An 18023-nucleotide genomic window follows, 5' to 3' on the forward strand; every position below is an offset into this window, starting at 1 on the left:
ATAGTTTCTGGTGTACAAAAAGCATATGTGCAATAAAACGTAGATACGTTTAAACCACTTCTGTACTAAGTTATTTAACTTGATAATTCCAATACCAAACGCCAATAACGATAAAACCCTTCGTTTCAAATGCATGTCATGATATTATAAAATCAAATTCATAATAGATTGTCAGATCAAACATTAAAAATCAGTCATACAATTCAACCTTAAGCTTATTCCTAGAATTTTATCTAAATTAGGACACTGTCAATACAAAAGACAATGCGTCAATAAATTTAGGATTCTCTACAAATCATTTGAACTATCGATCAGGGTTTTTTGGTTTTTTAATGAAACTGACACAACTAGGTTTGCTTCAAGGTGTTTTCCGGGGAAAAATCTTAGTCGTTGGACCAATTCCAGTAAGCATATTATAAGCTTTGCTCTTTGCTTGGAATCTTATAAAATCAAAACCCACATTTGTTACCATTTTCCTATCTTAATAATTTTTGTCGCTAAATAAAAGACAAAAGCAATCTCTTAAAATATAAAAAGACGAAAGACGAAAGAATTCCTCATTTTGTTGTGTAGAACACATACTTGTATAAATGACAATAGTACAGCTATGCATCAACCAGACCCCGAAAGGAACTGATTAAAAATGTTTATACACCATGATTCTGAGATACAACGAATAAAATACGATTTCTCGTTGTTGTACAAAATGTCTTTCAACGCAAAAGAACATTCATTTAATATCAATATATATTATAATTATAAATATATATCAATATAAACAAGCAGGCGGATAATATATGTTAATTTTGTTTATATCAATATATACAATGTACAACTTACATAAGAAACAATATCGTTAACAGCTTTAGAATTTTAGAAAGATTTGCAAAATTTGTTCAAATTATTTCAATTCATAAATTTCAATTTTTAGAGGTTTATTTGACTTTTTTTTTTTTTTTTTTTGTTTGATTTTCACTATGTAAATTTCTCCAACCGGTTGTAAATTATTACTTGAATTCGAACTACAATAAAGAACCAGTGATAAACGGTTTCTAGTGGCATTAATTTTTATCGTGATCGTTCACAGTTTTTTATACTTAAAGTTACAAATGTCATGATCAGTTTAAATCGTTTATTCGTTTGACATGTTTGCCATAAATCAATGGCGAAGATGGAACTGATACATAAAGTGCCAACATCTCCGTTTTCTTTAGTTTGCAGCTTTATTCAACAGTCGCTACTTGCGCTTGATGCAAACTAATTCTTGAAGTATTATTTTATTAAGTTATGTTAATTATGTGTCAGAAACATACAATAATGAAGCGAGCAATTTTCACAACCTTCATTGCATATGTATGTTTAGTTTTCGAAGCTGTCGCCCAAGGGAACATTGATGCTATTGTCAATGATGCTATGCAGTCTACCTTTCCGGGTGTACCACCATTGGGACAGATTCCAGCAAGTATGTATTTAATTCTACCACATGTAGTAAATGATTTATTCAGGGATAGAATCCATTTAATGTCAGACGACACATTCTTTGATTTTTTTTCTTCAAATATTCAACGGCCTGATAAGATACCAAATAGTATCTTGCACACATGTCTAGTAAAGTACGCTGATTTTCTGCAAGAAAGTTTTTTAAAGTAGATGTAAATCAATATTCATTTCCTTAAATAAGTTATATAAAATTGAGTTTGTATTAATTGGATATTTCAGAATCATTTGAAATTTGATCATTTTCTGGTTTAAACCGAAAATATCATATAAATACTCTATTTTTTGAAAGATTCTTTACAATAATCTAATAAGAAAATACATAGATTCCTGAAACTATTCTCATCAAGATTCAATTTGCTATTGTTTATTATATTGCTAACACGAATGATAAGATTGCGTTGATAAAACCACAATTCCTTAATTTTATCAAGGTGTACAAGATTGTAGCTATTTTATCATAAAACTTTTAACGCGTTTTCCTCCATAGCAAGAATTCTTCAAACTGTGTATATATTAAGACCAGGGTTGTGATATTATACGTTTAATAGTTTTTTCCAGAATGCACATTGTCCTCTTCTTTCTCACTATAAATTTAGAGCTATAGATAGAAAGTGTAAAAAGGCATGCGATAACTTTATTAGAATTTTGTTCTCGGTTGATCGATGTCCGTGTAACCATGACATGGTTGTTTTGTAATCCTGCCGCAAAGCTGCATTACAAAGAATGCTGGAAAGTTAATCAAATATTCATAAAATTGTGCTTGCCCTTATTTGGAATAAAACTTAAAACTTAAATATATCATAGTGGGTACTTTGCAACAACTAGAAAGTTAATTTTATTTGTTTTATGTGTTAACGTGACTGATAGACATCCCTGTCAAATTTTTATAAATGTTTTGCTCAGCTGTTTATTTTATTAAGTTAATGATATAGACAAACATTTCAGCTTTGAAGGTTTTTAAATTTTGCTATGTCTTCATACAGAGATCTTTTTCGTAAAAAGATAAATATACTGTAAAATGACTACTATCATCAAACCCTTTTAAAGCAATTCAAAAGCGATGCTCTACTTGTAGGTCGAAATCCTAGGGTAGGTATAGCCTCCAGGCCCGTCTTTGGTCAGGAGTGGGGGCCCGTTCGGTACCTACTCAGATTATCTCAGAGTAACCATCCATCGACCAATGTTCTTCTTATGGAACACGGAGCAATGGCATCTCAAGCATCCAAGATCATAGCAAGACAGTGCGTACCCTCAACTTCAATTCAGTTAGCTTCCAAATTCTCTAATAAATCAAAATGTATATGTCTGTGCACAAAGATTGACACAAAATTCGCATGGAGTTAAAAGTAAAAAAAAAACTTTTTTGGTAAAATATCATAACTCTTAGAACATTATAAAAATATTACATACCAATAAAATGACATAATAAATCTATCACCTCGGTGTATTCTAAAATATTCTAACGGACCTATTGATAGTATATGCCTTAAAGTAATCTATTATGAAGGAAGTACTTATTTAAACCAATTTGTACAAGTACAAACATACATTGTTTAATTACACTATATATATATACTTTTAGAGTAATGTGATTATATTAGTATCTTTTAAAATTGCGACATATTTCTTAAATGGTAATTTTTTTGTTCAATAAATCTTATAACAAAACTTATACTTTAATAAAATAACTTTATACATAGCGCCTTCTGACCAATAAAATGGCATGTCTCGTGGGAAGGGGATGTGATATCATAGTTAACCCCTTTGAAGCATCTTGACTTTTTATCATATTGGCATAGAAAAGAGATTGACATAAATAATGGACATAAATAAAAACCATATTTTAAAAAAAAAAACTAATAGGATAGACAAATCACTTCCTTCAAGATGTAGAATTCTTCTGCATGACTATACTCTGTCCCGAGTTTTTGCTTCCGCCACTTTTTGCTTGATATTTCATTAATAGTAAATAGTTTTGTGTTCACATTACGTTAATCGTTAATTCAAAATACGCCAAATAAATTTTCTGTGTTTACCCTAGATGTCAGCATGCAGTAATGGTTCAATACTCAACAATTAGAAAACTTAATATAAAAAGTGGCACTATTGACTTCTTGTATTGTACCATGCAAACAAATTAATAGTTTTCTGAACACAACACAAGTTGTAATTGCACACTGGTAGTCATAGAAATAATAAAATTTAAAATGATTGCAAATGCATTAATTACAATGGTAAAATAAGGTATCTAACAGTATTTTTAATATATATTTGTATTTCACGTGAAAAAACGTCGTTTACGCAAAATCTCCCCCTTAGCAAAGTTGGTAAGGGGGAGATTCTCCCACATAGCAGCTTTGAAAGGTTAACAGGTATGTAATCCACTAATATGAAACATTTCCAGATTATCTGTCTTGAAACGCCCCCTCTACCGCTTTAGGTTTCAATACACATCCCAAAATTGAAAGTCTACGGAGATTTTGCATTGCATCAGCCATTAATAAGCCCGGATGATAACGTTTAAAAATTCCACGAGATATCCCGAGTACTTCCGAATGGAGAAAAGATGTAAACATTTCCCATTATAAATCTCCCTAAGAAAATTGTTTTCGTTCCTGTAAAAATTTATGAGTGTTCAAAAGGGATAATTGTTCAATGAAGATATCTTGGATATATTCCATTTCATCGATTTCAATTCCATTTCTTTCACAGGTATGTTTTTTTTTATTAAGAGTCATCAAAACTTGATGGAAGCAATAACTTAGGACAGATAGATCGTCAACATCAAATATGATACATTTATTTAATACATTAAGATTTTGCAAAGTAACTCAATACTCAGAAAACCCCTGAAGTTTTAATTTTTTCCTTTGTATTTAAGCCCTGAAGTTAGCAGTTTCCAAAGGGCGGTATCAGATCAACAAATCTTGCAAAGTTTTGAGAGAGCATGTCGCCCGTACTGTTACGAGATGCCCCAATGTGACTTCAGCGACCCCTACCGACGAACAGACGGACAATGTAACAACCCGATCAACCCCCTCCTGGGAGCTTCCTTCACTCCTCAACAGCGAGTCCTACCGAATGCTTACGATAATTGTAAGACTTCAATTTACATCTAGTTCCTATGTCAAAATATATGTTTTTAATTACATGTAATTCATTCCTAAATCAATTCTCCCTGTCAGAAAAATATATAGCAAACGATATTAGCTTATATACATATAGTAAGATGGCCGTATAGATCCTTACACTTTTTATCAGTTATTGACAAAAATTTATAATTATATATTTAATTATGATTTGACCGATAGATATATTTGAAAATCTTAAACATGTACCAAATTTCCTTTTTAAAAGAATTTTTTTGTGAAATATGTGACTATATACAAAATTAACATTTAAATTGTCCTTCTCAAATGATTTTCTAAGAATTAAAACCAAAAAAATAACTGTTTTTTATTGATATCACTACATTACTATATAACACTGTCAAACAATTTCTGTTGTGTTTCAACAGTGATTGATGCCCCCCGTACACGGTCTGTTGACAACTCCCCCCTGCCCAGTGCCAGGACCGTCAGTAACAGGGTCTTCCAGTGTACCTTAGGGGACATGACCCCGGTCAGTGCCAAGTTCTCCACATTCCTCACTCATCACGGGCAGTTCATTGACCACGATGTCATCTCCACGCCCTCGGAAACACGTAAAAACATATACATTTTCAAATTTTCAATAATAAAAGCTTTCTATCGCACAGAAAATTTGACTTATTATATCATATGAACTTTATTTCTAGTTTCAACAAATCAGGCAATCACGGATTGCTGTAACCAAGTTGTGTAAATAACACTTAAGACTTCTTATATCTTTTTAATATCAGTTTGAAACTTAATAACAGTAAGGCGATTCCAAGTTTTTTATGTTTAGCGTCCGCGGACGGATTGGTTTTGAGATGTAAAAATTTAAAAAGAACATAATTTTTGTTCATAAAATTGAATCGCTTTTTCATATGTCGGGCTCAGGATCGCACTTTTAAATCCAGATCAGAAATCAAATATAACAACATTCAAAATGGCAATCATGTAGTAGGTATTTGCTATTTTTGTTACAAAGTGAAGAAAATACTTCAAAATATATAACAAATTTTATTTTGTTGAACTTTTAAAGTTGTGGTTTTTTTCTAAAATTTGTGGGTTTTTTCCTGATAGAAAGATAGGTTTTTGAGTTTTGGGTGGACGCTAAACAAGGAAAAAACTTGCAATGGCCTAACAGTAGAATTTAGGTTTTGTTACATATCATTTCTAGAGAAAATACTTAAAAGTAAAATTGTGTTTACCTTGTTCTATTTGTTTTCAAGGACTGTATCACTTCCTTAACGCGAGCACAAATTATAACACATAATACCTACCATCCACCAGCGTTTTACATGTCGTGCATGCGCTCTTCTCACAAACCATGATTATTATTTGCATGGAAAATCTGCATTTATTCATTATATTTGTTTTTACTCTTCCTGCTTTGATACCTAAATGTGCATTTCTCCTTTAAATATATCTACATACATGACCGTGGTGTCCATTATTAATTACGATTAAGATGTTTCTTATCAGGGGCTTAATGAAACCTGAGGCTTGTTTCATCATCCCTGTTAACATAGAGGAGGCAGACCCCTTCTTCCCCCCGTATCAGACGTGTATGAACTTTGTACGTCACACCGGCGCTCCGCCCTTGGGGTGTGCAAATGGTGAGTTCTATCAAAACAACGGTATGTCGTATCTGAAACATCATTATTTAATCTACCAAACTCATTTCAAAAGGCGCATTGTAACCAACAGATAAAAACTCATTATTATACTTACGAGTCAAGGTATTACCTCTATAAATTGCGTATGTATATTTTGCAATTATGTTTTTCTAATACTTGAAGTTGTTTCAATTACAACAAAGTCAAAATAACTGATACTTAATTGTAAGACTTTATCAAAGTTGTCAATTGTCAATTTATAACCCTTTTAAACATATACTTGCATTGGCGTTTAATTTTTTTTTTACCGATATTGAATGCAGGTGTACGAGAACAGGTGAACGAGAGAACATCGTTCGTGGACGGTTCTATGATCTATGGCTCTGACGCAGACAGAGAACAGGAGCTCAGAGCTACATGTAAGTAACGCTTGGGTAGTGCATGTGTAATAGCTGTGAAGATCGGTGGTACACGTTTTATGCATGAACTATCTACTTAATATTAAAAAAATCATCTTTTTAAATGTGGTCTAAATAGAGCTTCAAGTATCATTCTCCTTTAAAAAAATCTCTTTCCTTATTTTTAAATAAGATTAATTTTGTATCATTTTTTACTACTAAAAGGTTGACTGACCGTTTAAATCAATTAAGCAAAAGTAATTATCAAATGAAGCAAAGATGTTCTGGATTTTTCATTGTACCTGAAACTGAGAAATCGAATGTAATATCTTATGTATGAATGCAATATTTGATAAACAGCACAGACAAAAATCTTTCTAAATTATAAGCTGTATCATAAATGATACAATTAATGAATTAAAACCATTCCTTGATGTGGACTTGTTATTAAAGCATAAATTTTAGTTGATATCAATTAAATTTGAAACAAATCATTTATAGGTAAAGAGAATTAAAACTTGTTTTAATAAAAGGTCAAAATCTCTCTCTCTCTCTCTCTCTCTCTCTCTCTCTCTCTCTCTCTCTCTCTCTCTCTCTCAATCTCTCTCTCTCTCTCTCTCTCTCTCTCTCTCTCTCTCTCTCTCTTCTAATCGATCTATATACCGATACCTTTACAAATTGTTGTCATTTTTAAAAAGAAAATGCTCTTCTTATTACACTCATTTGGCCGAAAAACTGACACTCTTTATTAAAGACTTACGTTTGTTGAAATCAAATCAAAAAACTATTTTTACTTTTAAAATGTTAACAATGCTTTCTAAGGTTTTCTAATAGTCAACCAAAATTAATGTGCAGAGAGAAAAATCAGATTAACAAAAACTTATGTATTAAATTAATGTAAACTAAAACATGGCACGAGGCTTGCTTACATAACACAGAAGTTCAAACTCTGTATCTTGCTTACATATACAATGGTTGATCCACAAGTAATGTCACACAACACATAGCTCTTCTTGCGTACCCTTTATTATATCAAATAATATATAAAAAGAAGGCGTAAGGATATGATCGAGATAGCACAAAAGCCCGTATGGTTTAGTTCATAAAATGCAATTTTAAATTTATTTTATTTTCCCAATTCATCTATTATATAATGTAAGAGTACATAATTGCAAAAGTAATACCGGTATTTCGAAATTTCAATGGTTTAACAAACGATAAGAACAAAACTATTTTCTCGTTTTTTCGAAGCCACAAATGTGGAGCACAGACCCACCCTATTAATGGTAGAGTTCTATAAAATGACACCATTTCCAGATTTTGGTACGCATACTTAGGTTTCAATCAACATAGTCTAAGTATTGAATATATCAAAGGCTTAAAAATCGATGTTATTCAAAATGTACTTTGTTTTGGATGGTTTTTAATAGTATTATTGCATTTTTTGACATTTTATTTTTTTCAGAATATTACCTTTGCTTATATTTACAGTAGGCATTTTAACACGCCTTATCCACTCATTTTCTTTGACAATCAAAATTTGGTATAATTTTGTTGAATGTTTACAAAGATAAGAATTTATATCATAAAGCTATTTACTGGCTATGAAGAGTAACCCCCCCCCCCCCCCCCTAGGAACGATTTCAAAAAGCAAAGCCGAGGAAAATAGTTGCTGTCGAGGGGGTCAATAATCTTTAAGCTATCGTCTGAATAATCAATACATAGGCATTTAATTATTACAAAGAAAATTTTAATTGCCCCCGATGCAAAATTTCTTGATGGAAACAAATAAGAATTATCAGAAGATGAAGGAGATGGAATTTCGCCGGTGAATTGGTTCGATGATTATTCACTATGAACAGATAGTACAGGAACTATTTCATGCTTATGTAGAATAGCATCTTTATTCGTTGTAACTTTACGTAGAAAATATAAACAGAGTAATAATAAACATGATAAATACGAGGCATCGCTGCGTCATGCTGTAATGTCTTTTTTTATGATTGTAATCCTCAGAGAAAATGACATGGTAAAAAAATTGAAAAGCTACAAACAACATAATATTTTAAAACAAATATAGCATAGACTATAAATAAATTATAAAGTCAGAAAAAGGTAAAAAAAAATTCTATCAAAAATATTATAAGGCTCATGACTTTTTAAGCACCAATAAAATTGATAAAAAAAATCCAATATATGAGTGCATTCGCATTACTTTATCACACATAAAGAAGTGCTCATTTATTTACTGGAAAAAGTAATTTCACAACTCTGAATAGAGTATCACCGTCATTTCTTTATAAAGGACTAAATTAATGAAATTTTATCATTACGTCAAGAATAAAAAATAACGTCGCCAGCGTTCGGAGCCTGTCCTCATTTCACGCATTATTTAATAAATAACCTTACAAAATTATTATAATGATGCATTAAAATTTTCAGTCCTGAATTGTCATGGGTAGATATTTCAAAGTACTAATTTTTGTTACATGTACTTTACAAGTAATTTTAACGTTTTTATCGCATCTTTCAAATTCTCTTTGGAATAATCCTCGTATAACTGACTCTCAAATTTTGATTGATTAATCAAATATTAAACTATTATATTACGAAGCATTGTAAACAATTATAGATAGCGAAATGTCGAAATATAACCATATCCTATAAAATGTGAAAAACTTATGAAATGTCTAGATTTATTGGAAGAAAAAATGAACACTCTGATGGATTTACTTGGTGCGATGCAAATAATACACCAAGAAGTAGGATTGATTTTGTATTCATGAGTGAAAACTTATCTTTAAAAACTAATAATTTAGCACTACAAAAAATTCCCGGTACCCATTCTAATGGCAATAGAATGTCCGATCACAAATCGATACAATTTGATCTAAATATTTTTGATAATAAAAAGGGGGGTGGTTATTGGAAGCTTAATACGTCTCTTCTAGAAAATAAAGAATACACAGAGCAAATTTCTGAAATCATAAAAAATATCTCCAATACGCATGAAAGATTTATACAAAAATGGGAAATTTTGAAGGAGGAGGTTAAAAAATTCTCTTTAATTTTCTCCGTGAAACAATCAAACAGATTTAAAAAGAAAGTATTAAATATAGAAAAAGAAATTGAATATATAGAATCTTTGCCTTACAATGAAATTGATATGATTAGGAAAAGAAACTTAGAGACTCAGCTAAACGAACTTTATGATAGAAAGTCTAAAGGTGCTCAGATAAGATCACGTGCAAAATGGATTAACGAAGGTGAAAAGAACACGAAATATTTTTTATGTCTAGAAAAAAAACGTCAAACACAAAACGTAATTTACGAACTACAGAATGAAAAACAGGAAAACTTAACAACAGATGATGAAATTTTAGGTGAAATGTGTCATTTCTATGAGAATTTATACGATACAAAAAATGTAAACGACTTAGACATTGAAAATTATTTAGAATCTAGTAATATTAAAGATCTTTCTGCTACAGCTAAAGACAATTGTGATAAATTTCCAACCTTAGATGAATGTAATGATACAGTAATGAGTATGAAAAGTAATAAAGCTCCCGGGCTTGACGGATTGCCAGCAGAATTCTATCAATGTTTTTGGGATCAACTATCTTCACTTTTTTTTAATATGCTGAAAGAAATTTTCCAGTCAAATGAAATGTCTTTCTCTCAACGCCTAGCAGTTATCTCTCTTATCCACAAAAAGGTGAAATATATCTATTAAAAAATTACAGACCTATCAGTTTGACGAACACGGATTATAAAATCATTGCGTTTATATTTGCACGCAGATTGCAAAAAGTGATAGATGAATTTATAAGTAATGGGCAAACAGCGTACATAAAGGGAAGATTTATAGGTACAAATGCTAGACTAATTCTAGACATATTTGAATATTGCGAAAATATTAATCAAGAAGGGCTACTCCTCTTTTTGGATTTTGAAAAGGCTTTCGATTCTGTTGAATGGAATTTTTTATTCAAAAAGTTAGAGACTTTTAATTTCGGAACCAATTTTATTCACTGGATTAAAATTTTATATAAAAACCCAACATTTCGATTGAAAAATAATGGATGGATTTCAAGAACATGTCAAATGCATAGAGGAATTAGACAAGGTTGTCCTATTTCAGCATTACTATATCTTTTCGTCGCTGAAATCTTATCTGATAAAATAAAAAACAATGGGTTAATAAACGGATTTACTGTTAAAAACTTAGAAAAAGAAATTAAAAACATCCAACATGCAGATGATATGACATTATCACTGAAGAATATAGATTCTCTCAAACAAGCCATTAAAACCATTGATATCTTTTGCAAACTCGCGGGATCAAAAATAAATTTATCTAAAACAGAATGCATCCTTCTTGGCACTCTTAAAAACCAATACAACAATGTCGAAGGAATACATGTAACGAACCAATCACTGAAATGATTAGGTATACACATTGGTCATGATAAAATTGAGTGTTACAATAAAAATTGGATGAAAATCTTTCATGAAATGGAAACTTTATTTGAATCTTGGAAAAAAAGAAAACTAACAATATTTGGAAAATGCACAATAATAAACAAATTAGCAATCTCAAACTTATATATGTAGCTAGCATTTTGGAAATACCCGACAATGATTTCATAAAAAATGTAAAAAGGCTTATATTTAATTTCATGTGGAATAAAACAGATAGGATCAAAAGAAATACAATCATAGGTGAAGTATATGAGGGAGGAATAGGCCTTGTTGATATAGAATCTAAATTTACGGCCCTAAAAGCTATGTGAATTCCACGTTTACTCAGTACAGAACACAATATTAAATATTTTTTTAACAGTTTCTGTAAGGCTTAAAAAATTGATATCGAATATCTGATGAAAACAAATGAGACGGTTGCCAAAGACTATGGTATAATTAATAACTTTCCAGAGTTCTACAAGCAAGCTTTTGTATGCTATAATTTATGTAAAGATGATACCCAAACCAAAATACCAGTTTTTTCTACCGAATCTTTTTTATTACAACCTATCTGGTCAAATAAAATATTTAATTTTAAAGGTAAGACAATCTGCTTTGAAAATTGGATTTAAAGCGGAATACTATATGTAAAGGATGTTTTTGAAGAGAATGGAACTTTAAAAAGTTCTTCGGATATATTCGATACTTTGCGCATAAGAACAAACTGGCTATGTGAATACAAAATAATAAAACAAATTTTTACCAAATTTGAACTCAAATATGATTTTTCAAAAATTCCATACTTACAAACAAAACAAATACCAATGATTTCCCATCAACATAACACCAAAACTTTTTATTCAATAATGATAAAACGTAAATTTCAAGCACCTTGTACACAATCTATATTAGAAAAAGAATTTAAGTTGGAAAGCAAAAATGTATGGAAATCAATATACACACAAAAAATTAAAAATATTAAAGACAAAGCCTTAGCGGAGTTTAATTACGAACTACTGAACAATCTGTTATGTAATAATCTTCTAGTGAGCAAATGGAATAAAAATATCACTGCTAAATGCAAACAATGTAACGAAATTGAAAATTCGAAGCACCTTATTTTTGATTGTGTTAATGTAGAAAAAATTTGGAAAGCGGCAAGCGAGTGCTTAAATTTTGATATTAATTGGAAACATATTGTTGTGGGGTTCTACCTGGAAGAAACACAGGTCACCAAATTATATAATTATTTTTTGTCATTTATTGCATATAGAATATACAAATATAAAATGTATTGTAGACTTGAAAATTCGCCCGAATCAATTATATTGATAAAAAAATTCATTCAAAGAGTATTTTACGAGACACTGTGCAGTTCTGAAAATGCTAAAAAGTGCAAAAGAAAATGAGCTTTTTATATCAATATTTATATATATGAGCTTATATATATATATATATATATATATATATATATATATATATATATATATATATATATATATTCTTGAATTATGATTTCAATTGAAATTCATATCTACGTATAAGCTATCTATGACCACAATTTTGTAAATTGTTTTATATATAATCAATAAAAGAAAAAATATATAACCATATCCCTTGAAGAGATGATGGAAGGAGAGAGAAAGGAGGAGGTGGAGAAAACAACACAAAGAAATGTCAATCCTTATTTGGCCAGAAAAGTTGAAAACTGGTGTTGAAGAAATCTCAAATAGTGTATATTTAATGAATGATTTATTATAATCAAATCATTATTGCCAAGAGAAGAAAAAGGCTACAATTTGGATTTGAATTTTTACATAACACATACATTACATATAGTAATAAGGTAAAATCTTATTATTTTTTGTAGTTAGTGGACGACTTGCTGTAAATAAAGAAAATCTTTTGCCAATTAACCCCCAGGGATGTCCAGAAGAAATACAAGCCAAGTTTCCTTGTTTTGCTGCAGGTATAATGTAATGAAATGTATTTTGAGTTCTAATGCATAATTTTACAGTAATCATCAAATCTACTTTAGAGTTTTAATAATTTTTTTTATATTTCACATATTATGGCCTTAAACTCACTGTTATTCTAACCTTTAGATATTTTTTTACATACTTTTATACAGAGTTTCTCTTGTCTAGGAGAAAAATGTGATATCAGAATGATTATGACTATCGAGTCCTACAAACCCAAGTATTAATAGTTGAAACTGCAATGTAAACCAGTCGTTTTTATAGAAAAGTGACGTGAAAGAACTAAATGACACCTGAAGTTTGATTTAAAATTACATTATTCTGAAATTGAATCAAACATCAGAAGAACGTACTACAAAAAACTTACTACAGAATTACAATGTACCTTGTAGTGTGTATAAAGATATCATATGTTGATATTGACCCAAAACCTTCCAAATTCCTTGCAAATACCTATTGGAAAACAATCAGGAAAATGAGGTATTCATGAGTCAAACAAATACATTTTAAGTATCACAGATACACTTTCACATTTTTTATCTTATGTTTTAAATTTTTCAAACAGGAGACCACAGACAGAGTGAAACACCGACATTAACCGTTCCTCACATCACGTGGTTAAGACGTCACAACTTGATCGCTGATGCATTAAGAGCCGCTACGGGAATTACAAACGATGAAATCCTTTTTCAGGAGACGAAAAGAATTGTTATTGCAGAACTACAACACGTTACTTACAATGAGTTTTTACCGGCAATACTGGACGATTTACATATGAATGCATATAATCTACGGTCCAAGCAAGTAGGTCATGCAGAAATTTATAATCCAGATGTTGACCCAAGGACCATTAATGCGTTTGGTGTGGCAGCATATCGAATGGGTCACAGTTTGGTCCGAAATACCGTGGGACTTTTGGAGAATAGTCGCAAAAGGGTTTTCCCTGTGCAAGAACATTTTGAAGTTCCCGATATAATGTACAAAGGTGGATATGAACTTATGGCTCGCTGGATGTCAAGGGAGCCGAAGTCAAAATCGGATCGATTTCTGGTCGATGGTATCAGGAATAGGCTGTTTGAAAATTTTATTGCAACTACTTCACCTGGCGAAACGCAGTCTTTAGATTTGGGAGCTCTCAATGTTCAGAGGGGCCGTGACCACGGCATTCCGTCCTACAATGCTTACCGACAGTTCTGTGGACTCCCTAGAGCTAACTTCTTCGCAGTAACACATGGAGGTTTAGTTAATCACAGTCCCCGAGCAGCAAACGCACTTAAACTGACATATAGGTAAATGATTTTATCATACTATTTCCATTCTTCAAAAATCAGATAAACATTACAATGCAATTTGGTGTAGCATCTTTTCAGAATAATTTTATACACAAATTCTTCATGTTTTAAAATCTTATTTATGCATTTTTTATTGCAAAATTATAACAATTATTGACAATGTAATACCGTTGCGTTATCTATTAACGGCTCAGCTAATAATGTTGCAAAAATGATTTACAACTAGAAAACTAACCAGTCAGGAAGGGCCCCGCTATGACAATTAATATAGAGAAGTGAAAAAAACTTTGAATTCCATCCTCTTTATATTAACAATGATGAAAAATAAATGCCCAGCAGAAGATGTAAAGAACTGGAATATATAGGATCTTGTGATTTGTAGTTGGATATGATTTTCATCCAACAATTAAAGTGTTTTTTTCTTGAGCCTTAGTGAGGGAATAAAACACACAAGTTGGATAAAAATCATATTATACTACAAATCATATGAGATTCTATTTATCCCATGTTTTATACACCACAATCAATGTTTATACTGTTTATAAAACTCTACATTATTTTACTTCATTATGCCTAGGCAAATCCCATTGTAAAGTCACAACTGTGGGATATCAAAAAAATATCCAATGAGTCATATCCACGGGATAAAGTGGGTTAACATGGGATGAAATAAAATTTGTTAAAAAAACAAAGAATTGATACTATTTTAAATCCATATTTCAAAGAATGTACACAATACTACACATCATTCAAAATTGACCTTAACTTCAAAACAAAGTTCATTTGCAGACACAGGCAATGCAGTAATTAATCTAAATGTGACAGATAGAGATAAAGCTTAGGATTTTCTTCCTGTGGAAGGTTAATTAATCCCAAAGGACAAATATTGCACAGCCTCCATGTATACAATGGTAACATTCTCAGCAGTTATCTCTCTTTGCCCATTCATTCTCAGCAGTTATCTCTCTTTGCCCATTCTTCTTATCCATAGTTAGGAATCTACCCCACCACCCCAGCTCCAAACCAGAAGACATAGAGAACCAAACTTAGCATCAAAATATGTATTTCTGCCTACTGAACTACCATACCAAATTTGAACTTGATTGGGCAACCATAAAAAAAGTTATCAGAAAAAAACAGGAAATTTGTGGACGGAAGAGTGACAGACGGACGGACAGAAGGACGGACGGACAGAGTGATTACTATAGGGCACCCGCAAATCCTTGCGGGGCCCTAATTAAACAAAGGGACTTTTATTCAAGCTTAAAAGTTAAGGTTCTATTATTAATTATAATCTTCCAGACATCCTGATGACATCGATTTGTTTGCTGGTGGCATGTCTGAGACTCCTGAATTAGGCAGTATACTAGGACCGACCTTTCAATGTCTGATAGCCTTCCAATTCAGTCTTTACAAACAAGGAGATAGATTTTGGTACGAGAGGACCTTTCCAGAAATTCCACTAGCAGCCTTCACAACAGGTAATATATATTTGATAGCATTTAAACGAGCAAAAATTTCTCTGGTTAAGTAAAATAATTTAGGTTGTGTTAACTTATAATTATAAGATAAGCCGTTATGAATTATTTTTTCATCTAGCTCAGCTTGGTCAAATAAAACAAACCACGTACGCAAAGATTTTGTGTTCAGTAATGAGTGACATAGGAGTCTTTCATTCCTTCCAACCTAACTTGATGCTACGTTCCAATATTCCTGGGTACTACATATCTCTCTCTCTCTCTCTCTCTCTCTCTTTCTCTCTCTCTCTCAATATTGTTCTTTGCCATATTACTTTTATGAAGTTGTATACAGATTTATGAGTATTTTTTTTTTGGTTTAACAGAAACTCTCCACTGCCATGCAATGTTATACTGGGAGGTAGTCCTCTTGGATTTGATATAAATCCATTCGCCGATCAAATTATTAAGCTTCGCGAAATGCGAAGGCAAAACCCTTTCCTCGGAGCAATTTCCCCATTTAATCCAGGCATGCACAAAATCATGCAAATTATGGGTCAGTTACCACACAGAAATAACGTTTTCCCTCCTATTAACTCTGCACGAGTGCCCAAAATCAGACGGAAACAAAGAATAGTGTATTGAAATTATTTTTAGAAAGATGTTACAAAGTTGTAAACGTGCTAGATATCAGAAAATAAACAATTTGTTTTGATTGGAAACATGTCTTTAAATGGTGTTATATGTCTAATGCGAGGCAAGCTACTGACAGACAAGTTGATAAAACAAGACTATCAACAGTCTCGTTTGAAGTAATCTCTTCGTAATACCGTATAACGGGTAATTTTTACTGCTGTAATTTTTTACGAATTTGTCATAAAATAGGATGATTTGAATTTTTACGCGTTATATTTTTACGAATTGGACATGTCCGTAAAAATTAAAATCATCTGTGGTATTTATGATTGTTTATAGTCCAGGGATGTAAGTCGGTCAATTTTTAGTACTCGGTTACTCGGACGTTTTTCCGATCGAGTACCCGGGTACTCGGTAAGAGTGTAAATAAATATGAACAAGTACATTGATAATTGTAAAACCTTGGTCACTTTTGTAGAAATCCCTCCTTATGTTTAAGACGAATGTGATTTAACATGTTTGTCGTTCCCCCCGTATATAGGATAAGTTTATTTCGCACAGCTGACATTTTACGTTTTTTGAAACTTCAGTTCTTTTAAAATATTTCCAGACCTTTGAAGTCGGTGGCGGCATTTTAGGTCTGTTCAATTTCTCTACTGTGGGCTATCTAATTTATATAATAGACTATATAAACGATGTTCGGTGAAAAACAAATCATTAAAATAAGCCAAAAATAAGGGTAGAAGACAGCCAAAGGTAACAGGTGCTTGGTCATTACTATGTAAATACTGCCACAGGCGATAACGGTCATTTAGCATATTTAGAGGCGTAGGAAATCCTAATTACTGTATGTACAAGTGCAATGAACATTTTAAGTTTTAAAACCGATGTTTTAATGCATTATCAAATAAATTATAAATAGTAAAAAATATACATCCGAGTAACCGAGTACCCATTTTAGTATTCGATACTCGGACGTTCGATCGAGTACCCGGTTAACCGGGTACTCGTTGACATCCTAACTTATTCATTTAACTTTATTTCATATGTGATATACACTTTACTTATTCCTATTTATCTGCGTATCATCATTAATGTACACCGTGTGCTCGTCTCAGTTCGATTTACCGGAAAAAAAGAAAGACAACTCCATTTCAATTTTTTTTCTCTCTCTTTCTTTCTCTCCCAACCAAAAAAGACATCTAGCTACTAACGTGGCATTATATGTAGTTTTGAAAAATACTCAAGACTAAATGAAAGATCTGAACTGTTATCCCCACGTGATCAAAAACGCTCAAATATACCTACATGTACATGTACAGCCGTCAGGGACTGAGCTGAAGGTCATGAACATAACTCTCATACGTACGATGTAGAAATTTACGTGTGGTGTTTATTTACTTCTGTGAAAATTTACGTGTTTAATTTTTACGGATTTACAAAACTCGTAAAAATTAGTAAAAATTAGCAGCACGTACAAAATACCCGTTATACGGTATCTATGGTCGATACAACGACCTTGTCAGCAAATAAATCTTCCACTGGGTCGC

At 31.6% G+C, this 18023-nt stretch overlaps 1 protein-coding gene across 1 annotated transcript; it reads left to right on the forward strand.

The window, feature by feature from the left end:
* The first annotated feature begins 1214 nt into the window (after positions 1–1214).
* Positions 1215–16526, forward strand: LOC128155802 (peroxidase-like protein). Its single transcript, XM_052817668.1, has 12 exons — positions 1215–1462; positions 2576–2741; positions 4382–4596; positions 5018–5203; positions 5297–5339; positions 6111–6244; positions 6568–6667; positions 12984–13078; positions 13654–14377; positions 15683–15861; positions 15980–16097; positions 16224–16526. Exons 1-12 carry the CDS (start codon positions 1288–1290, stop codon positions 16480–16482), a joined length of 2394 nt encoding a protein of 797 aa, XP_052673628.1. The 5' UTR covers positions 1215–1287; the 3' UTR covers positions 16483–16526.
* Positions 16527–18023: the final 1497 nt, after the last annotated feature.

This window comes from Crassostrea angulata, chromosome 1 (genome assembly GCF_025612915.1).
Source record: "Crassostrea angulata isolate pt1a10 chromosome 1, ASM2561291v2, whole genome shotgun sequence".
Taxonomy (NCBI): domain Eukaryota; kingdom Metazoa; phylum Mollusca; class Bivalvia; order Ostreida; family Ostreidae; genus Magallana; species Magallana angulata.